This window comes from Pyxicephalus adspersus, chromosome Z (assembly GCF_032062135.1).
Source record: "Pyxicephalus adspersus chromosome Z, UCB_Pads_2.0, whole genome shotgun sequence".
NCBI lineage: Eukaryota > Metazoa > Chordata > Amphibia > Anura > Pyxicephalidae > Pyxicephalus > Pyxicephalus adspersus.
The window spans coordinates 75,137,339-75,164,558 of NC_092871.1; the positions used below are offsets into that span (position 1 = coordinate 75,137,339).

At 39.4% G+C, this 27,220-nt stretch overlaps 1 protein-coding gene across 2 annotated transcripts in view; it reads right to left on the reverse strand.

Moving 5' to 3' along the window:
* The window catches only part of MVB12B (multivesicular body subunit 12B), a 97,794-nt gene that overhangs the window by 57,746 nt on the left and 12,828 nt on the right, over positions 1–27,220 (reverse strand). For both annotated transcript variants that reach the window (XM_072429651.1, XM_072429650.1), the window contains exons 3-6: positions 12,821–12,928; positions 12,621–12,717; positions 10,918–11,047; positions 4,125–4,253 (exon numbers count right to left, since the gene is read on the reverse strand). In XM_072429651.1, the coding sequence (XP_072285752.1) occupies positions 4,125–4,253; positions 10,918–11,047; positions 12,621–12,717; positions 12,821–12,928 (464 nt within the window). The remainder of the gene's footprint in view (positions 1–4,124; positions 4,254–10,917; positions 11,048–12,620; positions 12,718–12,820; positions 12,929–27,220) is intronic.

Sequence of the window (27,220 nt, forward strand, 5' to 3'; positions counted from 1 at the left end):
CCAGCGGGACCAGGTAAGATCCGGGCCAGCGGATCACAAGATTCTTACCTGGTCCCGCTGATCGTCTAACGTCCTCCTCATTCCAGCCCCGGATGCTCTCTGAAACGAGAAGCCGTCCGACGGAGAAAAAAAAAACCGGACGGCTTCTCCCTCCGTGCGTGATGACGTCGGCGCGTGTGCGGGAAATTCAAACTGAAACTCATTCAAACATTTTGTATTGGATTCAATACAAACTCCTGTATGTCTACAATTTAAAAAAAAATTTCATGAAAAACAGTGGATCACTTTTGGTACAGAAATCTTGACCTCAGTGTAACGCTTAGGTGGTTAATCACTGTCTCGGTACCAATGGATTGGCATAAGGCCAATGTGGTTCCTATCTTCAAAAGGGGAGCAAAGTCATTACCAGGTAACTACAGACCGGGGAGTTTAACGCCCACAGTTGGAAAGGTCCTAGAGAGTTTGATAAAGAACCACATATATTATTTTCAAGCAGAACCTCCTCCAAGTGATAGTCAACATGGCTTCAAGAAAGACCAAAGTTGTCAAACAAATGTACTTTTTTTATGAGGAAGTAAACAGGTAGACAGTGGAATAGCAGTTGATATAGTGTACTTGGACTTTGCTAAAGCATTTGACACAATAACCCACAGACGGTTGATATGCAAGTTAGGGTGAATAGGTTTGGAAAGTGGCAATGACATTTAAGATAAATAAATGTAAAGTATGCACTTGGGAGCCAAAAACATGCATGCTTCATACTGTTTTGGGGGAATACAGTTGGAGGGGTCAGAAATGGAAAAGACTAAAGATGAGGACGAACAAGGAGAGGATATGAAGCAACTACAATTAAAAGAATTGTATTCAAGTATCAAACTTGGCCTGGCAAGTTTAGAACAGTGGGGATCTGTGTGGAATTGTCTTTTTTAGGAGACCTAGGAAAAGCTTTAGTGGTAAAAATGAAAAGAACTGGGAATGGGGCGTTAATAAGGCTAAAAAATGCTTTGATACGAGCTAGGAAATAATCAAAGAAAAACGCGGTGCTGTCTTCCTGTAGCTTTTTGGTGCTATACAAAACATGTTTACATAAAATAACCAAGAAGGGCTCTGGAGGATGTAGCGGAGCTACTACTTCTTGTGAAATGAGACCCTGTACTGCTGTAAAGACGATGGAGGGGAAAATCAGATATAAAGCAAAAAGTGTCCAGAGGGGCAGATAAAGATACTCTAGTCTAGCTAACGCAATATCATTAACCTAAGTACATGAAATGTTGGGGGAGCCAGCATATCATATTCATCAACACTTTTTTTTACCATCCTCCTGTCCAGAGGTAGACATTAACCTTTATTCTGTATTAGACATGTCGTTGGACTTGGAGAACATAGTAGCACATATAGGCTTAGTCTTTGGAAAAAAAAAAAAAGAAAAAAAAAAAGAGCTGTAATGATTTTCTCTCTAAACACAAAAAGAGTGATTAGAGAGATAAAACGTGCATCCTTCTTGAAGAAGAATCCTGGTTTATCTTTCATGAAAGCCAAGTGCTCTTTCATGTTTTCAATTGGCATGTCCTATCTTGATTAGGGAGTGAAGAATACACAAAGATATAAGGTCCTGTTGCAGAAGTTTAGTCAATTCTCCTGGAGACTGGGAGACCAATGTGCTCACAGAAACTGGTCTGAAAGCAAGTGGCCCTGTTCAATTTCACCAGTTTCATAGAGATCTTGGTCAGATTGGTTCCACTGTGTAGAAGATGAACAAATATGTTCGCAGAATGCCAGTATCTGAAACCCAAGATTTCTCGCTGCTACCAGTAGCATTGGGGTTTCTCTCTCTCTTAAAAATCTGAAATTCAGCCTAGATTAGGCTGGCTCTTTCTAACTTTTCTATGTCTGAAAGATGTATTTTCTGACAATTATGCTTCACCTAAAGAGAGAGAATCTACACAAAAACCAAGGACAGTAGCCTAGACCCAGTAAAACTTTGTCTGGAATCTGACTCGGACAATTAAGGCAAAGTAAATTGGGATTTCTTTTGACTGGAACAGCATCTTTTGCCTATTGTAGCGCCTTAGCCAGTTTAGAAAAACTCCTGCAACATGAGAGTCAGGCGAACCAAATAAAATAGCTTTCTACACATTTAAGGAATGCAGAGAGGAAAAACAGAAAACAGGTGGTAACACTTGCAATCAAACTTGAAGTGCATAAGATGTGGGAATACGAGTAATACAAGCAAGTGTGGTCCTGCAGTCTGCTGTGTTCCACATAGCTGGAATTGGGAGCAACACAGAATACAGAGATTGCTTCCTAGATCCTAATTTCTACTGAAAGGCCCTTTAGGGTTTAAAACCTGCTCATTTTCCAACATTAGTCCAGAAAGTGCCATACAAAAAAACAGCACTGTAAACAAAATCACCAAGTGTGGCAGAAAGAAAAAAATCTGTTGTTAAAAAAATGCAGTGGGATGGTGGGTTCAGCAGTACAGGGATAATAACTTCCCCAACGTAGACAATTTCATGTCTCTGCCCCAGAGAAACACAGCTGAATATGGTTTATACAGCCTACTCAACACCAAAAAAGGTGAAGCAGCATTGAATGTCCAAACCTGGACATCGAGTTTTGCACTTTGCAGGGCCATGGATGCTGAAGGGAATATGAAGATTGGGATGTCCACTATAGGACTAGGATAACTGCTGCAGAGAATATAGCCTGAGGGCCTGATCTGACATGCAGCCCAGTGATAAGCGCTATTATGAATATCCAGATCAGGAGGGAGCTCCTAAATTACGTATAAACAGCAGTATGCCAGCTGCAACCAACCAACCAATCCGAAGGTCTGGTATGAAACTGAGCAACTGTTGGTTGCTAGGTTAAAAAAAAAAAAAAAAAAAAAAAAAAAAAAAAAAAACAAGAATTAGGGAGTCCACTATGAAACTGCAATCTTTCTTTTACAGCCAACATCTTTGAAATGATGTCTACAGACGTCCTATATCCTAAAGACAATAAGCTAAACTGTGCATATCATGAACGTTTGAAGTTTCAGCCTTTAGCTGGGGGCTGTGTCTTATTGATAAAGCATTCCATCTCCTAAATACAAGGAATATACCCAGAGGTCAGAGATACCGTGTTTCCCCGAAAATAAGACACTGTCTTATATTTTTTTGGGTTTCCAAAAACACACTAGGTCTTATTTTCAGGGTAGGTCTTATATACTTTTTTTAATGAAAAAAAACACCATATTCCCAAATTCCCCTTACAAATTCCCCTTCTGATCACTCTGTGCTTTTTTTCCACTGTTCGGCAGTTAGGACATGGAACAGCAGGTGGCGCTGTGCCGGTTTCTTTCGCTCTGCTTTACAAACAGGAAAAGACACGATGCTGGCAGAGGAGAGAAGAGAGACGCTGCTGCAGCCAGAAACACACGCAGGATCGCGTATCAGGTGAGTATATTATTTTAATTTTTTTTTTTTAACACATTTTTAAGGGCTCACTAGAACAAGCCTGGTTACATGCACTTCAGCTTCTGACAGGCGAAGTGCATGTAATATCACTCCGCCTGTGACAGGAGCCGGAACTACAAGGAAAGCATCGGCTTGTGCGGCTGTGTGTTAGCCCGCTGTGTGTACGCCCGCTGTCTCCCGCTCGGTGAGTACTGTTTTAATTTATGTTTGCTTTTATTTTTTTTATTTTTTTTTTATTTTTCTACTAGGTCTTATTTTCGGGGTAGGTCTTATATTAGGGCAGGTTGGGGGAAAAGTGCTAGGTCTTATTTTCGGGGTAGGTCTTACTTTCGGGGAAACACGGTAGTACTTCCAATTAACAATGTTCTGGTAATGGGTTAATGTTTTATTTGTTATACCTACACTGAGAACCTGCTGCCATACTGAATAACATTCTTATCTGGCAGAGAGATTTTCTCAGAACCGCCCCCCCCCAACCCAGCTGTCACAGATGATACAAGAAAGAATAAATATCCCTACTTGATATTTTATTTCTTTCATGACCGGATTCTTTGTTGAAATAAATCCAATCTATAAATTCTACCCAAAAGAGTATTGATAAAAGTCAGCAAGGTTGTAGACTCAGATGTCTAAAACAAGTAAAAACATCACTGTTAAACTACTTACCTTGGGAGGTTTGGTGCAGATGCTGATGTGACCACTGCAGTTGGAGAAGAAGGGGAAGAAGGCTGTGGAGATTCTGGGGCACGTGGGACTCTACCCATTCTATACCAGATGCCCATACTATTCAGTTCCCTTGAAGCAAAAACACATAATATAACATATATAACTATACTTTAAAAAGACTACGGATATGTTAAAAAAAGCAAGCAGTTTAACAGATTTTTCTCTTAGATAAGTCTGTATCCATCAGAAAGGTTGCACTTATACAAGAATTTCTATTTCTAAACTTCTACTTTTTTACACAGCCTCATCTCTCCCAACTGAAGCTTTATTTTACTTGAACCATATTACCTGCATGTAACATGAAGCTCAGAGTAGCCAACAGGAAGGTTGAAAAAAAACTTGTGTAAATATTCCTTGTGCGTCTAAATTATTTTCATCTCAACAACATTTATATAATGGCACAAATTATACATAGGATTATGGGTAAACCCAGAACTTTTTAACTTGCTATAAAATATATATTTAGGTAAAATATATGTAGGACTCCATAACAAAGACCAATTGCTCAAGAGCCACAGTTTTTATCTAAGTCCTTCATTCCCATGGTAAAAAAGTAATATGTATACATGTACTATGTTTTTATAGCATAGTCCCACTTCTTCTTAAAGACATATGGATGTCACATCAGATTTAACAAAAAAATGACATTCTCTATAAAAACTTTTAAAAGCTGTAACCTGTTTTTATGGTAAGTTAGCTGCCATGTTAGGCATCAATGAATGTTCAAACAGCAGACAGTATACTTCTAAAGGATCATTGGTATGTAGTACATTGTAAGATAAATATTTCATTTTAAACCATATTTAGGTTTTTATGATTTTTTAAATGTTATATCTTGTAATCTTATAATTTAAAATGTATTTAAACCTAAGAACAAAAAAAACTCTTCAAAATCAATTTCTCTGGAGTTTACAGCATCTGCTTAACACCATCACCACTGGATTAAATTTCCACCTGCAGGAATAGGACTATCCACATCTAAAGAATAGAAACAGGTGTCCTCCCATGGAACGGGGTGACTTTTATTTTAAAGGGAGCTCTCAGATGCAGGACAACCTCACTTTATATGAGTATCAGCCACCTTGCAAGAGCTTAGAGAGCCTATGCCAATATAAAGGGAACCATAAAAGCTACCTTTTGAGATTGTTCATAGCAGCGACTCCATTGCCCCCTTGCTTTAGTAAAACTAGCTATACCAGGTTCAAGTCCTACAGAGGTAGCAGTGGTCTAACATGAAATGCAATGTGAATGAAGACCTGTACAAGAAGATTGTTCAAACAGGACCGCCAATGTTGACAGTGTTCAAGGCCAGCTCTGGATCCTCTCTCTTTAGATGACGAAAAAAAAAGGAACAAAGGCATATACCTAAGGATTCACACCACGCAAAACACGTCTTCCACTTTCAATGACAGACCTTTCAGTCCCTAGATTTATTATGGATGACAGCATCCATCAACCCCGTACTTCAACAAAAATTCTCTTTTGTTGGAGTAGCATGTGTCGCTGGACATCTCTTACCAAACAAACTAGATCCAACTACTAAGCCCTGTGGAGGCAATCCGAAGTTATCAAGATCACTTGAACTTACTTGGCTTCTATATGACATAGCGGTTGTTTCAGGAGCTTTACTGGTGAATGCACACAAATCAGGCTGTGATCCTATAGTGATCCCATGAGCCATCTGGTCATTTTGCAATTGAGAACTATGGGCAGGTCTGATATGTCTCCAGTCTGAACAGTGGATGCCAGATTTAATTTCATCTCCCCAGTTGGCATCTCTCCTCATTTCAGGGCAGCTAGTACTTGTATCAAAACATTGTGAACATCTGCAGGGCTGTGCCTAGGCTAAAGGTCAAGGCTGCAAATTGCAGTTATGAAGAAGCATTACCGAAGTGCAAGAAGCATTGCTGTCCCTAGTAGTTGGCCATGTGCAGGCATCTTTGATGTCTACCAATGCCAGAAAATTTCACCTCAATGCCTTGAGGTTCATAACGGGCCACACTCTTGACATGTTGAATAAGTCCTGAAAACTTCTTAGCAGACGGTATCGTCTGTTCTCCCTAGCAGTTAGGTTTTTATTTCATCCAATGGTGCTTGAAGGGCCTTGAAATCTTTAAGCGCTATTTTAGATGTTTGACCCACTGACTAGCATTTATTATGAATAAATAGTATTTATATAGTGCCAACATATTATGCCGAGCTGTACATTGAATAGAGGTTGCAAATGACAGACAGATACAGACAGTGACACAAGAGAAGGAGAGTACACTGTTCAGTAACATTTACAATCTCTTTGGTGGCTAACTCTTTGTGTGCTGGTAGCAGGTGTGTCTATGCTCCTACAACTCTACAACACCCTGGCCTGTGAGCCTCTGCAGGCCAGGAAACATGCCCAGTCCTGGGACCTTTGTCCCCTGTAGGAGAATCTGGAGGAGTCTTGTTCCTCATTGAGTATTTCTCCCAATCCATAGGGGAGACTGTGGAGGAAATAACCAGCCAGGTAGTGGACTGACTGTTCTGTATAAAGTCTGAGGAAAGAAGACTTGCAGCTGTGCAGAATTTATATGAAGCCTGCAACCAAGCTCACGGCAACAAAAGAAAAGTTTATTGATGAATTGCTACAACTGGAAAATTTAAAGTTAAAATGCACAAAAAGACAAATAAGTGGTCCCTTTAGGAAGAAGTTTATTAATGAAAGGCACAAAGGCAGACAAGTGCAGCCAGTGACCTGGAGGAAATGAAGGGAGACTCTGAAAATGGAGCCAGGAGAAAGCCTGTCCTTCACCAGGAGGAAAGGATGGTTTTGCAGAGTGCAAATTCATATGCTACAATTGTGGGAGGAAGGAGAGCTACAAATGTTGCATATCATTAAAAAACCTCTACCATCTTTTAAGAGAAGAAACCTAGTGCAAAAAAAATGGCCAAAATGACAGGTAGGCCTCTTTGGTTCTGAAAAGGGATTGTGGGAAATACCACTCGCCAGACCCTTACCATAATTGCAAACAGAGTTCAGCAGTTAAGTCTGCAGAGGTTCTGATTGACAATACAGGTTCCCTGGATGTGATCACAACATAATATGCAGAACTAATAAGGAGAAAACCTCCTGATTGAATGTAACTTGCTAAATTGAGAAAGTAAGCTGGAGATTGCAAATGACAAGATGGTGAAATGAAGAGTTGGAGAATATCATATGGAGAAAGCGTTGATCTGATCAAAACTTACCGATATTCTTGTATGTCAGCTTTGTTTGTCATTTGCCAGCTTCCCTGTACACTAGGATATACAACTGCTTCTTCCAGATGCTCTAGGAAAGAGGATGAACCTGATGAAGATGAACGTGACCTACCTATCCAGAAGGGAGGGTGGCCTAGGTATATTCATCCCAGTTTTATTCTTTTCTCTGCTGTATATTATGTTTAATATTAGTAACATGCTTGCAGAGAACCCTCCTAAATGAGTGGGAATTTTACAAACCTTCTTTGTTCAAGCCTTTTTTTGCGTGATTGGGAAACTAGGGAAAATGTGGAAAAGCCAAGGATCCAGCAAAATGGGCTTCCTCCGGCTTTTGTTATCCCAAGTTTGAAAAAACTGAAGCAAAGGCAGATCACTAAGAATATGCTGTGGTGTTTGTCTTCATTCTTTGATTGCCAACGTCCAGTTTTGAGGGAGGGGTTGAGTATAATTAATATGAAAGGGATTCCCATGATGTTTAGCCCTCAACAGATTGTGTGTGCTTGAGACCGGAATATAGAGAATCAGAAGAGACCATTGAGCACTTTCTGCTGCAAAGCCCTTTCAATGTAGAAGGTTACAAAAGGGTGGGGAGGGCTGTAGGTATTCACAGGAGTTATGCAAGAGTGGGTAGATGCATAATTCAAGACCAGGATTTTGATACACTTTTTATAGTCAGTGCAGTGCTACAATATTACACTTGGAATGCAGTGTTAGGTATACATTGAGAGAAAAATCGTTCCTACCGAGGTGGTGGTGAAAGATATTCTGCACGCAGCACAGAAAGTTTGGGGTCTTGAGCATGATGGAACATTAGGTCTTCCTTCTGTGTTCTTCCCTTTTCAGGATCAGCGGCTTTCTCTGTCTGTCCTTTATCCAGTCAGTAGACTTTGTTATGTAGATTGATTTTTTTTAAAAAAGGGCTACATACATGGTGAGGGGTTTTTGCTTCTTGGATTTAGGATTTATTTTTGTTTATGGAAAAATATATAATTTTCTTTGCTTAGTGTTTTTTTTTTTTTTGCCTTTTAAGCCTGATGTTTATATTCCTTTTTTTACCATTATGCATATATTGTAAATATGCTTTTGCGAGTATCAAATAAAAACAAAATTCACAATCTAAGAGGTGGGAGAGCAGCTCACAATATGGCATGATGTGTAACTAGTGGGGGTTTTAAAAGACAAAAGAAGACGGGTAGGCAAGTTTGAAAAGATGGGTTTTGAGTGCTCTTTTAAATAAGCAGAAAGTAGGAGCAAGCCGAATTGCACATGGAAGACCAATCCAGAGAGTCCGGGCAGCTTCAGAAAAGTCTTGGATCCATGTGTGTGATGAGGTTATGAGAAAGAAGTCATTAGTAGGTCACTGGAAGAGCGAAGAGAGTGACTAGGGGTGTATTTTTCTATCAGGGCAGAAAGGTACGTGGAACAAGAACTGTGTAGGGATTTGAAGGCAAAGCACAGAAGCTTTAATTTGATTCTAAGGTGAAATGGAAGCCAATGAAGAGAACTACAGGGAGAGGCATCAGAAGAGGAGCGGTAGGAAGGTTAGATAAATCTGGCTGCACCATTCATAATAGATTGTAGAGAGTCGTAGAGAGGAGAAAAGCGAGTCTAGGGCCAAAGAAGAGAGCAGAAACGAAGAGGAAGGTGATGCCAAGACAATGTGCATGAGGGAAGGGATGGATAGCAGTGGTATTAACAATTTAAAATGTCCTTCTTGAATGCTTACAATGTAAAGTAGCTTACTTTATATTTCATGTAAGTACTAACAAAATATTGACATACGTCATTTGAACTAAGGCAGTAACAAACTTTTTCTTTGTTTGAATTAAATTAAATTCATGAAGTATTGTTTACTCTCACATTGATCACTAGGCCGTGTCCATGCTCTCTGAAAATCTTTTAACCCTATTAGGATTCTATTTCATAAGGACTCCCCCCACGCCCCTATGCTTTTGAAGATTTTTTATAATCCTTTTGATCAAGTCAGCATGGTGGCTCAGAGGTAAGTGCTCTGGTCTGAGCAGCGATAGGTCCCAGGTTCGAATCTCGGAAAGGACACTATCTGCATGGACTTTGCATGTCCTCCCTGTGTTTGCGTGGGTTTCCTCCAGGTACTCTGGCTTCCTCCCACATTTCAAAAAACAAGTGGTTGGGTAAATTGTCCCCCCCCCCCCAAAATAATTGGCCTTATACTGTATTAAAGACATATGACTGAGGTAGGGACATTAGATGGTGAGCCCCTTTTAGGGACAGCTAGTTAAATGACTATAGACTTTGTACAGCGCTGCGTAATATGATGGCACTATATAAATACTAAATAATATTATTATTCAGGTCAATTTAGTAAAATGAATCTGCCACGATGTTGTTTGAATTATTATTATTATAAAATTTTAGATAATATTTATTGAATGCGATGAGGTAAGGGAACGTATTCATTGAATGCAATGAGTTAAGTGAACCTGACAAGGACCTGGTATTGCTGTGCAATTAGTCTATAAATCTGTCAAACCCAGATTGTTTAGCTCTGGAAAATTGGAGTTGCTGAGTATTCTATACGATCAATCATATACACAAAAATTGGAAATTCAAAAAGGGAACCCTAGGTTCTTACTTCTAGATGCTCAAAAGTGTTCTCTCGGTTAAGGGGTAATAATCAGCAACGTTCTTTGCTGGGCTGTCTAATGTCTGTATGTCCTACTACATCCTACTCCTGCAGGTGGCAATATAACCCAGTGTTGATGGTCTTAACGTGTTGCTAAATGCAAAAACACAAGTGGCTAGGATTTATGCTCTGTTCACATGTCTTCCTTCATAATTATTCCTTGTTCGGCTACAAATGTAAATACATCCTTCATACACAATATAAAGAATGATGGGCCATGTAGTCGTACTAGTCCTACCTAGGGTGACAACACTTGGTCACACTTTTGTCCAAGGAGGGTCAATGTTGTCACCCTAGGAAAGGAACCTAGGGAACAGAACACCTCTGCCTTTTCTCTACAAGAACAGAGGAGAAAGGGATTCTGTAATCCTCAATGAAAGCTGGGAACAATCAGAAGAGGTAGAGAGCACAGTACATTTTACATAAGATTTACATTAGAGTGCAAAATTACTAGCAGAATCAGCAAGCATCATTTAAACCTATCAAATAAAATATTAAAAACCCCTTCAATTGTATATTTAACAGGTTAAAAAAGAAAGAAAAAGAGAAGTTTGTTGGGGATTACATACATTTTAATGGTCAGCTACTGTTTCAAGAAAACATTTTTACCAATGCTTGGGTATACCCACTAAAAACACATGTAAATAGAGAATGCTGGCTATGCTTACAGACTGACTGTACAACTTCCAGTGCATTTTCCCGGTAATATAGAAATATGTGATTGAATGAGACTACCTTGAATGGAATTTTAAGACAGGCCCCTGCACTATAAAGTTTTCATAAAATCTGATCACAAATAAGGCTATTTAACCACTAGAATGAAGCTGTGCTTACCCAATAAACGTATACTGTGGTGGAGCCTGTTTCGAGCGGCTTAAAATACGAATATCACATATAGCAGCTTCCGTTGAATCTCGTGGAATGAACTTTATGCACAGACGCTTCTTTCTAAAGACGATTTCCTCTGCAGAGAAATATGTATTTAGTGATGCAACTGTACTACAAGCAGTGTCATCTCTGCCACAGCTATTTAAAATGGAAACTTGGAAGCATTACAGTTTATGGCTAGTAAAATACTGTTTCACATAAGACATTTGCAGACACACGTTGCCCTGTGTCATATCCCAGACAGAGCTCTTACGTAACTCAAGTGTAAAGCTACGTACACACTTCCAATAATTATCGTTGGTAAACGAACGACGAACGATCCTGCACGATATCTACGAACGATCGTATAGCACCGATCCTGTACATGCAGATAACGACACGATCGTTCGCAGATATTGTACACACAATAGATGCGATCGTTTGAGCGATACAGGAAGTGACGTGCACGACAGGAAGTGAACGAACGTTCATCACGCATGCTCAGACCATGGACGATCAATGAACGACCGTACACACGATAGATGGTAAACGATCGTCGTCCAATCCGTTCTGCCGGTCCGGTCGTTCATTTCCAGCGACTATTCTCGTTCGTCGGCGTCGTTGGTTACTTTTTTTACGAACGATTTTTGACCAATCGATCGTTCGTCGTTCGTTCGTCGTTCATTTCCAACGATAAAAATTGGAAGTGTGTACGCAGCTTAAAGCTGTGAGTTAGATAAATGTTAACAGTGGTCTTGGGGAAGCAGTAGGTTCCTTAAGTGGAGATAATTTTTGGTAGCACTTCCTGGCCTTGCATGTGGCTCCATTTACCAAAGACTTAAACAGAAAGTATTAGTTCTTAGTCAAGGTAATTTGTAATCTGAATCATAAAGTTTAATTGAACATTTCAACCTTGAAAAACTCCCCTAAACTTTTATAAAAAAAAAAAAAGTGTTTACAGGATAAATTGCATGCCTGTTGATAATTATTAGATATAATATTTAATGTACAGCGCTGCGTAATATGTTGGCGCTATATAAATCCTGTTTATTAATAATAATAATAATAATAATAATAATAATATAAAACAATCAAAGTTTGGATTTGAAGGGAACCTATATCCTAAAGGAATAAAGAAAGCTGGCACTGCTGGTGTCTTTTTTTGAGAATGCTTGTTACCATTGTTTTTATTTTGTCCAAAACTTCAATACTTTGAATCACTGACCAACAAATATGCAGATCAACCAATTGGACTTCACTTGATGTGTGCTTGTCCTGGATTAGTTATCTAAACGCTACATGATAGTCAATAAACTAACTTTCAAAAGTAGCTCAGCAATGGCAACTTCCATATTTTTCTCAGTACAGAGCTGGAGACAAGCTTGAGGCAATATCATCAAAAAGTATGTAAAACATACATTTGTAAATTTACCCCTTTAATGCCCGAGATATTACAAGAGTTAAAAAAAACTATATGACAGAAGTGGCCCTTTCCTCCTAGTTTTGTACAGAGTTGCTGCTAGAGCCTTTTGTTTATCTCCTAAAAAAGAGGTCCTCAAACTTATATCAAACAGGGTACCTATTTGTGTATACGTATTTAAATGTGCTAACAACTATATAAGAATACAATGGCTTCAGTTAGAATGCAAGCAGTAGTGCAACAAACTCACGTGTGTCCACAGTCTCCTGAATTGGAATGAAGCCAACAGGCAATGTGTCTTTGATATCAATCAGTTTCATATCCACTAGGACGTTCCCTAAATGGCTCTACAAGAAAAGGCAGACAGTTAAGTATATATATATATATATATATTGTTAAGTAAATTTATAATATATTGAAAATCTACAAATAGAGAAGATGGGGACTCACATTTTCTCTGGAGAAAGCTCTGGTAAAACACAGATATCTTGTCACCTTGGATTTGAATAAACCATCTTTCCATAGATCGGCATCCAGACCATCTGTTGTCTGAGAAACCTGTAAAACAGTATGGGAAAAGATTGAAAGTATTACAGAACGCACCCTAATATACAGTCTCCCTGATATTAAGTATTACCTTTCAGGAGAAAAATTTTGCCCAAAACTTCAGTGCCGACTGCATGTCTGCCTAGGTACTTTGTCATATGATTTTAATGAAAGGTCAGTTTAGCTAACTATTTCCTTTAGCAGAGATGTGTGAAACATAAAAGCTTGGTGTACAGTGTTGGTTGGATTATGCCTCTGTACTGTTTGATGACCGCATATTAGAATTTAACACAGTTCAGGTTGATTCATTAGCCTAATTCAAATCACACTAAATTAAACAGGGGAAAAGTTCTGGTTTAGATTATGAAATATGGTAAAACCTGGACTTACAACTGCAGGGACACATAATAATGTATGACTGCATACAGATATTTTAATATGTAGAATTTGACGACTTTCAAGTAGAATTTTGGTACAATCAACTAGTAGAAATATTTTACTAGAAAAATATTTCTACTGCTGGTAGAATATTTTACTACTACAAATATTCCACCAGCAATCAAAATATTTTACTAGGCAAAAATTATAGTGGAATATCTTCAACATCAGCCAGTTCAACATCTGTCCACCAGGTATAACATGAGGCTGTACCTGGTATACAGAAGTACACCAGGCACTTTTACCCCTAGCCTTTTAACAGCCTGTCATTGTCTGCCAGCTGGATGCACTAAGCCATATACCTACATTAGTAGCCTGTTAATGACAGATATAGCATGTGTTGCAATGTTTAATGGCAGCTTTAAAGTCTTCAGATAGAGTGGCTGCAATTGGTTTTCTTTTTTTCCTTTAAGTTTACCCAGTAATCGTGAATAAAGCATCCTGCTTCTTGGAACAATGCACTGATGGAATCTTAGTTATCATTTAGACTACTCTCCTGATTTTTACTATAAAAAAAATAAACTTCTTTTCATAACTATTACTTATAAATTATAACTTTATATAAGTCATTATAAGGCAGATACAAATTTTATTTTGGTTCAATTTCAGGATTGACATTTCTGGCAATTTCTGTACTCATTCGTTAACTGTCAACTACAAAAGTACACTGCGTACATTTTCCAATTCATTTAAAGGATATATAAATATGAGAACAAAAATGTAATATAGTACAGATTGACAACTCTTAGTTGTGGTGGCTTAATTTTTTATTTTTCATTTTAGGAACATTTTAGCGACTACAGAAGCCTACAAGCTTAAGGGTGAAAAATCTGGCACTGCGAATAGCACTGAAACCATAATATGAAGGCAATAGAAAGTACCCCTTCTGACAAGGCCCCTGGCCCAAACGGGTTCACACTAGCGTATTATAAAACGTTTCTACTTCCCACATGGTTACTACTTATAATGCTATATCAGAGAGGATTACCTTTCTGGTGGACTCGCTTAGGGCCCACATAACGGTGATCCGAAGGAGGGGGAAGAACCCGGCCAGTGGTTCCAGCTACCAACCCATATATTTTTAAACCAAGACCTAAAATTTAATACCAAAATTTTGGCGATGCAGTTGGAGAGGGTAATCCAGAAACTTGTACACACTGATCAGATGTGGAAGGCTAGAGACAACACCACCAAAGTACTAAATTGGATACATTTTAGAAAAATTACACTCATCTCCTGCTTTCCTCATATCCACCGATGCCAAAAAGGCATTTCATAGAGTTGGCTGGACATTTTTGAATCAAACTTTAGGCACATAGTGTTAGGCCCTAAAATGTTAGCATGGATACAGTCAATCTACTTTTGTCCATCAGCAGCAGTCCAGGTCAATGGGACCATCTTGTCCTATTTCACTAAACAGAATGGCACTCCCCAAGGTTGCCAACTATCCCCCCTCATTTTTAACACTGGAGCCCCTACTGGGAGCTATTCAAGCTAATCATGACATAGTTGGAATGCAATTTGGGGGTAGGATGTACAAAACTGCAGCTTTTGCAGATGACCTCATGTTTATTGTATCCAACCCAATTGTGTCCCTTCCCAATAAACTATCTATGGCTCTCTCTCCAATGTTAAAATTAATTATAGTAAGTCGGAAGTGATAAACATTTTGATACCCCCAGGTCTGCAGGAACAGCTGAAGAGATCTTACTATTTTAAATGGACCCCTGAGGTCTATTATCAGGGAGTGTCTGTATCTAGAGACATGACCCTTATTTTTAAGCAGAATTTCTTGTCTCTTTTTACAAGGATTAAGGCGGACATGCTAAAATGAAAACCTCTCACCTTATAGTGGTTTGGCAGGGTACAGGTGATTAGGATGAATATACTGCCAAGATTCTAATACCTATTTCAGACCTTACCAATCTGGTTTCCCAAATCTTTTTTCAATAGAGTACACACTTCCATTTTCTAGTTCATATGGGGTTTTCAAAGATCAAGACTTATGGGAATCTGATTTTTAGGTCTAAATCAATGGGTGAACTGGGAGTTCCTAATTCCCACAAATATTTTTTGGCATCCCACCTAGTCAGGGTTCTAGATTGGGCCAGGAACCCAACCACCAAACAATGGGTTTGCCTGAACAGCTGGCCTGGGGGCAAGTGACCCCATGGCTGGATAATGCTTTAGTCTCATCCCCTAAAACCTACTCTTTGGTGGGCTCTACTCTGAGAACTTGCCAGAGGCTGCTTTGATATCGTAACATCGCATCCTCCCCTACACCACTCTATCCTGTGCTACACAACTCAGCATTTAGGCTGAGTATTGAGGACCCATACTTTAAGCATCTGATAGCAATGGGCAGGACAAAAGCTTTTGATTTTTTAAGTAAAGAGAGTCATGGCTTCAAATAAAAGAGATAGCACACATGGGGATTTATAGAGAGCGAGGCAGGTTGCTCATTTCCTACACGAGGCAGGTTGCTCATTTCCTGCATTCCCTGGGTCTGACAGACATGCATTATCAACTATATATGCTCTACTTAACTGCCCATCTAAAGATTCCGCTCCATCCTATTTAGCATACGGGAGGTGGATTTAAATATCCCAATAGGCACCAATTAATTGCAGTAAATAATCTGGCTATGCCACCACACATCAATATGAAGCAGTTTCCAAAAACTCAAACTATAAGATACTCACTAGATGGTAGCGCATACCTTCCCAACTCGACCAGAGTTATCCTTCTGTATTTGAGTGCTGCTGGCAATGTGAGGAGGAGGGCTCCACATATTTTGGGCTTGCCCTGCCATAGGCCCTTTTTGAGCGGAAGTCCAAGAGATTACACAAAGGTTCACTGACTACACAATAACAGATGATCCAGCATTATTCCTCCTCTAGCATAGCTGTCTATCACTCAGATTTCATTTCAAATCCATAGTCAGACATTTGTTCAATGCGGCTAAGCTTTGTATACCAATGCTCAGGAGATCCACTGGGTGCCCCTCTCTGGCACAATGGTTTCCAATTATTAATGAAATAATGACCATGGAAGATCTTACTGCAGATCTTCATGATAGGGAGAGACTTCTTGAATCCCCCGATTATAGATATGCAATTTCTGATAAACACTATATGAGATGTGCATAGTATAAGGATGGTCTGTTTACTATTAATGTATTTCCCATTGTTGATCATATGTTTCTGTTGGACTGCTGTTTTTGTTCATCATGCATGTACTAGTGAGAATTACTACTGTAACCCATGAAGATGTTTTGTTACCCCTGTAGTGTTAACCTTGTTTCTCCACCCTTTTTCTTTGTAATTCATATGTTTACAATGATGTAATGAAAATAAAGAATGTTATAAAAGGGCAGTACAATTTAGAAACCACTGGGGCCACATGCAGCAAACCACACAATGTATACTTTGGCTAGCAAGAATTATGGGAAAAATAGGAGGATCTTTGTGGTGGAGAGACCGGTTTACAGTATTAAAGCCCTTTTGTTGCTTTATTAAAAAAAGAACAAGTTTCTTAAAACAGGAACTAAGCTCTGTAAAATGTGCCAAAAAAGCAGAAAGAGGATAAAAAGGACCTTATACCAGTATTGCCTGTGGTCTCCCACCTTTCCTGTGACTGACTTATTATGCCTTATTCTGCATTGGTTGGTTGTATGAAAGCAGCCATCTTGGTAGAGGCAGGGTTTTGCTACCAGGTGTCAAAGCTTCCAACATTAACACTTATACCATATATGAGATCCATATTGGTAGGAGAGTAGAAAGAGGAGAGCAAAGATGTGAGGAGGAGTAAAGGTATTTGTCAGTAACAGAACTTAATAGCAAGATTGGAATGTAGAAATTTAGAGCACTACTAGAAAGGTGCGGACAGCAAGTAAAAGCAGAGTGTTTGAAGAGAAGCAAATAATATTTAGTGTGAAGTTAAAAACAAAGAACTTCTATTGGTCATTAGGTTATGATCAGTAGCAAATAGTGAGAGATAAGCAAAAACACTGCACAGGAGAGATAAGGGCAGAGGTGTCAAACTCAAATACACAGTGGGCCAAAACTAAAATTTTAGACACCCAAACTTGAAACTGAAATAGCACCGCTACTACAATTCCTTGCGTTAAGAAACAGTCCAATGTGGTGCCTAATTTTATGAGTGGCTGGAACTACCTCTTAACTGAAATAGCACCGCTACTACAATTCCTTGCGTTAAGAAACAGTCCAATGTGGTGCCTAATTTTATGAGTGGCTGGAACTACCTCTTAACTGAAACAGCACTGCTACCACAATTCCCTGCATTTATAACAGTCCAATGCAGGGCCACACATAGGTAGAGATGGCCGCTGGTCTATAGACGCCAGTAATGCCGAGAATTGTAGTAGCGATGATACTTAAATGCAGCGGGGGGCCAAGAAATAGACGTTACGGGACAGATTTGCATGCAGGCCACAGTTTGACAACCCTGGATTAGGGGGTGGCGTGAGGAGTCCTGTAAGAGAGTGGGGGCTTATTAGTGAAAAAAACAAGAAACGAAGATGGCATTCCCATTTGTTGTAGCAGAAATAGGCTTGCAAGGCTATCATTGCAGTTCTCATATCTGAGATCACTCTAACCACCAACAGTGGGTTGCACATTGCAATCACTGCATACAAAGAAATAGCTAGTAGCCAATTTGTTACTTTGTTGCTACTTCTCCATCCCCTTCACACACAGAGGTTTAAAATGGGAACAGAAAAGGAAACCTGTATTGCAAGCAAAAAGAAATGATGTTATGTAAAAATGTTTCCAAATAATTTAAAAAATATTGTATCAAACAAATGTATTAGGCAAGATTTTAATAAAGGTTAGCCACCTCCTTTCCTGTCATGCATATTTTAGAAGGACAAGAGAAATTGTACATTTTTTAAAAAGGACTTAATAATTCATTCTATTGATTCAGCAACAGCTTTATCAATACTTAAAGTGAACCTGTGGGCAAGCAAAGGACATTCAAATATTACCTAACTGTGAACAGTATTTTAGCATGATAAACAAGCCCTCACGGACCTCTGCCGCAGGAACTACAGAGAAATTATTCCTCAAAGTTAACAAAAGAGATACTAAATTGAAGCTCATAAACCCCCATAGGGCAGCAGATGCTAGTCTTCAAATATAGAACAAAACATCAGGTTCAGGAACATGATCTTTAGGCATGAAATGCATAATGCCTAATACTACAAGGCCAGTTTAGGTGGTATCATGTAAATCTTTCATTAGATTTGGATAGAAGTTTGAAGTACCGCTGCTTTTTTTTTTTTTTTTTTTTTCCCTATTAAGGTGATTTACACTTGATAAATACTTTAATGTCCAAAACCTGATCACAGGAGACCTTTTTTTAACATCTAGAGATAAAACTTTCTTGCTGGATAGAGTAGAAAAATAGTTAAAACCAGCCATGTGATTATTTTTCCATCTGTGACCCACTGGGCAGATTTTCCTCAATTATTTTTCACCCTTTCCTGGAGACACAACAGTAACATCAATGTGAACCATCCCCATCTTATTTCAATTCTAGTGACACTTAAAGCAGACCTATCATAAGAATTTTTATTTTACTTAAAAGGGTAGACATTCCTTTTATGTAGGGTAAAAAAATGTTTTTCTAATTTTAACCTTTTAACAAAAAAAAAAAAAAATGGTGAAGCCCCTTCCCTGCTATTTTTATGGCCAAAACAAAAAAGACAGAATGGGAGCGCAGACTGCTAGACCGGGCATGCGCAGAAGGGGCCTTTTTCCCTCTAATTTTTTTTCCTCAATTTAACGCACATGCAGTGAGAGATCGGGTGATGTATTAAGAAGAAGGTAGAATACTGAGGAAGATGGCGGAGTCCGTTGCTTCCTCCATGCCAAGACGAAGGCAGAAAGAGGACAGCACCAGAGAAATTGAGGGCTCTGCAGCTGTTCTTTAAAATTGGGGATTTTCTTCCATTTTCATTCCTGATAATCTTGCCAAACAAACATAGATAATCTGTTGTGTTCAGTGTACATTGACAGCAAATAAATTCTAACACTCTATCCAAAACAGAAAAAAATCACTTTAAGATAAAAAAAAGCATCACAAATGTTATTTGAAAAAAAAAACAGGGTTTACTTTGGGAAGTAGTGTTTTGCATTTTTTTTCTTACTAAAATAAGCTATCATTCTACTAAGATAAAATATGCCTTTCCGGCCCATTTGTTAGAGCGATACATTCCCTCTACAGTTGTCCGGCGGCCTCTGTTAAGTTGCCTCATGCCTCCTCTAAACTAGTCCCCATCCGGAATGGAACGTGACAAGGCTGCCCCTCGTCTCCCTTACTCTTTGCTCTTAGTGTTGAGCCTCTGGCGGGGAGAATCAGATCCAACCCCAATATCCATGGTGTTACCGTAAAGGATACCTCCTACAAAATTTCATTATATGCAGATGATGTACTGCTTACATTGACACAACCTACCACCACCCTCCCAAATTTGTGGTCTGAACTTTGTGCCTTGAGTACGGTCTCGGGCTATAAGGTGAACTCCTCAAAATCCGAGGCCTTACCCTTATATATACCCCCCTCGCAACTCTCAGCGTTAAAAAAAAGTTATTCTTTTACCTGGCGAGAGCGCTTCTTAAACTATTTGGGCACCCAAATAACAGCTACATACACTCAGCTATATACTTGCAACTTGCCCCCATTGTTCCAGGAACTAAATGCCTACTTGAATAAATGGAAGGGACATTCATTGTCGCTCTTGGGGAGAATTGCGTCAGTGAAGATGATGCTATTGCCCAAGCTCCTATATTTGTTTGAAACCCTCCTGGTTCGGGTCCCTCTCCCTACCTTGAAAAAGTTACAGGCTAGCATTTTGAACTTTATCTGGGCCCGCAAATGTCACAGGCTTTTAAAGTTGGTGGTTTGTACACCTAAAGCACTCAGAGGTATGGGGGCTCCGGACCTGATAAAATACTGAAAATATGTGGCGACGCATCTTCCCTACTTACCCTCCTGGACTATGTTAGTCTCCCCCAGTGTATGTCGGAAATTGGAGGAAGCTTGGATTTCCCCACTTCATCCTAATGTGATGCTTTGGAGCTCCTCCTGGTTAATGCCCCAGAGGGATTTGCTGTCCCCGATGGTTTTTATGAGGAATATCTGGAGAACGTATAATTCTAAGTAAAATCTTTCCTCTCCGGGCTCTGTGCTTACATCTATCATACGAACCCCTCTGATACCTGACAGCTTAGCTAGAAGTATGTGGCAGCCATGGCAAGACCGGGGGCTTTTTCAGCTCCGAAATGTGTTACATCCAGTGGAAAAAAGATTGCTTTCCTTTTTGGAGTTGCAGGAAAAATTTGATCTCCCTCAAACATCCTTTTTTGCTTACCTACAGATTAGACATTACATATAATCACTCCACTCTGTGCCCAGATTCACTGAAACAACTCCTTTTGAGAGAATTTGCATTGGAGGTCCATTTTCTAAGGGCCTCATTTCCTCCATTTATGGCCTTCTGCAGGAATCAGCAAAGAAGGTATCTGGTAAATTTGTATACATGAGTACCAGGGAGAGTATTTTGGGCGGTGGCCTGGAGCAGGATACATGGTCCACACTGTGGGAAGCAGCAAATAAAAGCTCAATATGTACGCTTTTTAAAGAAAATCTTTACAAGATACCGCTGGTATCATACGCCGGCGGTGTTACATCGCCTGTTTCCAGAGGTAGATCCGGCTTGCTGGCGCTGCGGGTCCCATTATGGGACTCTGGAACATATTTTTTGGTCCTGTCCCCTTATTCAGGGCTATTGGGGGAGAGTCAATGCACTAATTGGGGACGTGGCTCAACAACGATTTCCCCTTGACCTGCTCCACCACTTGCTGGGATTGCCCCTTATGGACCTCCCCAAGTCCACCCGTCAGCTTATTACACATATTCTAGTAGCTGCTTGTACTCTAATCTTCACCAAATGGAAATCCAGACTGCCCCCCTCTATGGAGGATTTGTATGCTCGTATTCAAGACATACGCCTGATGGAGTACCTCACTCCCCTCCTCTGAAACAGGGTTGCGAAATTTGAACAGATATGGGAACCTTGGGATGCATACTATACCAGTCTACAGGTTTAATATGTCGCTGGTTCCAGACGCCACTGTGCTTCCTATCCACCTTTGTTTGTATCCCCCACTCCTATTCCCCGGCTTAGCTTCGTTTTTTCTTTTTAACTCATTTCTTATTTTCTGTTGTTTATTTATCTGTTGTTTCCGTATTTTTATAGTCTATGGGGTTTGATAGGCCGGTACAGTACAGCCACTGTTTTTTACTGTTACTTACGCCAGAGTTTTATGTACCATTATCGGATGTACCTATCACTCTGTATGCTGTGTTTAAGAGATGTTTTGCTGTATAAGCCTGGTTGTCTTTGTATGTGAAAATGTTCAATAAAAATTCAGTTAAAAAAAAAAAAAAAAAAAGATAAAATATGCCCTTTTTTTCTATCCTAAAGCGTTATTAATAAAAACTGCAAAATGTATTCTATATTGTGCCCTGTTTATAATGATCGCTTGGAAAAGTTATGCCACCAAAACGTTTCAATAAAATAAAAAATTAAACTATGGCTATTTTTATCCTTTTTAATGCAATATGAAAAAAGCTAAAAGATAAATGAAAAAAGTATATCAATATTAATGATGGAGTAAAAAAATAGGATATAACATATAGGATATATAATAGGATATATAATATATAGGAGTAACAAAAGGGAAGAAAGTAATAGGAGAGAGTGGTTAATTAAGGTTTAATAAAAACTTTTTTTCACATGCAAGGTTGCATTAACCAATATAATGTGCACAGAAAACGCAAGTCCTTTATCTACACATAAAACAACTCTAAATAAACTGCAACAGCAATATTATCACAGTATTTTTAAACATGTTTCCTTTTAGCACAAGGTAAAGTTATAAAAAATGAAGAATACTTTTTTTTTTAATATGTACAGAAGTGTTAATGAAGAATAGAAAATGCACAGTTTTTTGTGGTGGACACTTAAAAGAATGTCTCCACCAGGATGTGGTCACTACAAGCTAAACAATGCATCTGAAGGATCTGTCAGCATTGTAGAAATCTAAAGGAAGCACATGTTCTATCTTGCTACATAGACCACTGGTTGAATCCTCTAGCGCTAAAAGGGAAAATTACAGTTACTCTGTATAATACACAGGGGAAAGCAAGGCATTTTATCCAATTATTCAATATAGTCACTCCACTAAGTTCAGAAATCTTACAGGAAACACTGGCAGCAGATCAGGCTTTAGAAATTTTAAAAAATGAACACACCTTGACCCTGGAAATATTTTTTTTTCTTTGGTTATCATATTTTTATTGGGTAAGCACCATAGCAGAAAAGTTCTAATTCACTTTAAGAAAGCTCTTTTTTTCTAATTTAGTTCACTTCCGGAGATGGAATGGTATATTATTGGATTTGTTCTCAGCAGTAAAAAATATCAGTTTTTTTTTACAACCAATGTGTTATTTTGGTTCAGTGGCTCATTTCCAGTATTTCTGGCATGCTTCCTTTTTCCATAAGATTTTTTTTAACATCTGTACAACACATTCTTATGCAAGTTTCTAGTTTTGATAACATATTTAACTTTTTCAACAGAATGCCACTATGGTTTCAGCTTTGGAAAGCATTTACAAAGCTTTCATAAAGCTTTAAACAAACATAACTAAAGGCAAATTCCTAAATCAATCATGTCAGTATAAATTTCAATTAACTTTGGAACCGAACTTTACAAAATTTAAAAACCAATTGTGTAGAGTCTTCCCTAAAGATCTGCACACATACACACAACCAGGTCCTAATGTGTCCTAGTTTGCCCACCAACAGACTGGTTATTCATCACCTAATTTCTGTGACTACAAGTCCTACACATTGTCATGTAGACACGTGGTTTTCATTGTAATGCACGGATCCATTTAAATGAAGTCTGGCATCTATTCTTGCTACTTTAGGTGTTACATGGCCACATCTAATGACCCACCAGGAAAACAGATATTCTTTACACCAGTTTGATTATATATGCTGCCCTAATTCACAACCAGATTGCTATTAGAATGTACCGCATGTGCAGTGAGATTGCACTGGACAACATGGGACAGTATAGGAGATATTTTCAGAGGCATGAAGGGAGGTACGTAAGTAAAGGCTAGTGACTTTTTAGTTTTTACTTTAGTTCTTTAGTTAGTACTTTAAAGTAAGCTAATCATTTTATTTAAAGAATAAAAAGTGGTATTTAATAGACAGCCTTTCCAAAGTACAGAAAATAAAAAAAGTTTACTGCAAATATATGGCCTAGACAAGAAAATTTGAAGGCAAAAATGAGTCCATAAGTACCAAACCGTACCAAATGGTGAGACCACTGAAGGTAGGTCATGGCCTGAAAGTTTGTCCCATTTAGAACTGTGCAGTTCACTTGCCATGCCTGCTAATAATAGCAGCCAGCTTACCATGCCTGCTAATTCCTCCAAATGCTTGCTGCCAACCTACAGTGCGCCTGCTAATGCTAGCACCCATGCCATGGGATGCCATGCTTCAAAATGCTAGCAGCAGGCTTGCCATGCCTCCCAATGCTAGGGGCCAAATTGCCATGACTGCTAATATATTGGTAGCAGGCTTGCCATGCCTGCTAATGCTAGCGGCCAGCTTGCCATGCATGTTATTAACCCTAAACTTGCCATGTCTCCCAATGTTAGCGGCCAGGTTGCCATGCCTGTTAATGCCTCTCAATACTAGCAAAAGGTTTACCACGGCCTCCTAATGCCTGCCCTAATTGCCAGTTTGCCAAGCTCGTTAGCCATGATTAGCTAATGCTAGCGGCCAGCTTGCTATGCCTCCCAAAGCTAGCGGCCATTTTGCAATGGCTTCTAATGCTAGTGGCCTAATTGCCATGCCTGCTAATGCTAGTGGACAAATTCACCATGCTTGCTAATGCCTCCCAATGTTAACTGCCAGCTTGCCATGCCGGCTAATGCCTCCCAATGTTAACTGCCAGCTTGCCATGCCGGCTAATGCCTCCCAATACTAGCAGCAAAATTGCAGTGCCTGCTAATGCCACCTACTGCTAGCGGCCAGCTTGCCATGCATCCCAATGCTAGTTGCCAGCTTGCCATGCCTTCTAAATGCCTCCAAATGTTATCAGCCAGCTTGCAATGCCTGCTAATGCTTCCCAATGTTAGCGACCAGCTTGCTATGCCTGCTAATGCCTCCTATAACTAGAAGACTTACAATGGCATCTTAATGCCTCCCGAAGATAGTGGCAATTTTGCCATGGCTTCTAATGCTAACGGCCAGCTTGCCATGCCTTCTATTGCTAGCAGCTAACTTGCCATGCCTGCTAATGCATCCCAATTCTAGTAGCCAGCTTGCCATTACCTGCTAATGACGCCCAATGTTAGCAGCAAGCTTGCCATGCTTGCTTATGCCTCCTAATACTAGCAACATGCTTACCATGGCCTCCTAATGCCTCCCAAAGTTGCGGCGATTTGCCATGGCTTCTAATGCTAGTGGCCAGCTTGCCATGCCTGCTAATGTTACCATCCAGCTTGCCATGCCTCCCAGTGCTAGCGGCCAGCTTGCCATGCCTTCTAATGCCTCCCAATGCTAGAAGGCGGTTTACCATGGCCTCCTAATGCCTCCCAAAGTAAGCAGCTATTTCGCTATGCCTTTAATGGCTCCCAATACTAGCGGCCAACTTGCCAGGCCTTCTAGTGCTAGCGGCAAGCTTGCCATGCATTCTAGTGTTAGCGGCCAGCTTGCCATATCTGCTAATGCCTCTTAATAGTAGCAGCAGGCTTACCATGGCCTCCTAATGCCTCCCAATGCTAGCAGCCAAATTGCCATGACCGCTAATGCCTCCCAATCCTTGCAGCCAGCTTGCCATGCCTTCTGTTGCTAGCGGTCAGCTTGCCATGCATCCCAATGCTTGCAGCCAGCTTGCCATGTCTTCTGTTACTAGCGGACAGCTTGCCATGCCTCCCGATGCTTGCAGCCAGCTTGCCATGCCTCCCAATACTTGCAGCCAGCTTGCCATGTCTTCTGTTGCTAGCGGCCAGCTTGTCATGCCTGCTAATGCTAGCGGCCAGCTTGCCATGCTGCAATTTTCATTTTAACCAACTTATGTTTTTATGCAAACCTAGAGAATTTAGTCATTCAGTATCCATCCTGTATTTAAAAATTGCATCTAAGAACGAATCATCCTCTCCACGCAGGTGTTGGTTTGGTTTAGATTTAAAATAAGAACAAGATGTGCAAATTTCCTGTTGATATTTACCTTTTTCCCTACACATTACACATTTTTTAATAGGAGCGTTATTATAATTTGCATTCATGACCCTGTGATGCAATTCTCTCTAATTTTCATGCTGAATATTTCAAATGTCTATATACTACTATGTGATAACCCAAGCAAAGGTAAACATTACAAACACACACACGTGACAACCACACATTTAATAAGTGACCAAAAATATGTGAAGAGGGTTGATTAAGACATCAGTGGGTATTTTACTAAGCACTTCACTCAAAAGAGTATTTATATAGACAAAGCAATGGAAGGGCAATGGAAGGGGGTAAAGCAAGTAGAGAATGGTTGGAGCAGTTTTTTTTTCTAAAATATTTGCGGTAGATGCAAAAGTGAATTTTCATCACCTCCTTTACCAAGAACAATGATATTTACCTAATAAAAGTAAACACATTCTTTACTCTTTGATAAATCAGTCACAAAGTATCTCAATATACAGACAGTATGCGTATATATGCAACATTCAAGTAATTCTAAAGTAGAGGAGGGGGCACTGGCAGAAGTCATATAAATAGTACAGCTGCACACAGACACAGCTATTTAAAGACAAGTATAATCTACAGGATAGTCAGCTGCTCCAGGCTGGTTAAACAGGTGCCATTTGAAGTTACTGGAGTGTGTAATTTCACAAGACTAGCCATTCTAGGAAAAGTTTAAATGAGGTATAATGCATTCATAAACTCAACATATGTCACATGTTTGAGTCACACATAGATAAACAGAAAATCCCCAGACAGCCCCCCAATAGCCTGAAACTGATAAAATACATTGTTTTCTTTTTGCCAGTTATACTGCCAAACACACAAACAAGTCTTATTACCATCTAAAGCTGCGTACACACGTGCCGGTCGTTCGAACGATGGACGACGCCGACTGTACACACGCCAGATTTTCGCCCGATATCTGCCAGATGCCGATTATCGGGCGATAAAAATCTGACGTGTGTACGCAGCTTTAGGCTGTGCTTTTCAAGTGAAAAACAACCCCTAAGGGCTTGTCTACAGAAATATAAAAACACACAGAAAGGTGTGTCAAACTATCTTTGTTTTATTGTTTTTGTTTTTACAAGCTTGTAGCATGTCTATATGAATTTTTTCCACTATATCCTTTTTAAATCTCATTCAAGTGTGTTCACAAGTGTTGCTATTTGTTTTAGTGCAATATGAAAAAAGCACATCAACATTTCTTAAAAGCACACACCAAAAGAACACTTTGGTGTTAACTGGGAAAATGGACAGAAATAGTGTAGGTTGTGTTTCTATACTGATCAACTCACAAAATACAAATAAATAAACTCTGATAGTTGAGACTATGTGGATTTTTCTTCAATGGCAGAATGGCATGTAAAATTTTTGATCCTTAGGCAAGTTCACACTAGCAATATCTGCAATCAGTTTTGAGTAGTTTACCTGTCTAAAACTGTTAGCAAAAAATAGCCACCATTTGAACAAATGGGTTCACTTTTTATGTAGACAGTTGGTGGAGGATTTTTGATACAGTG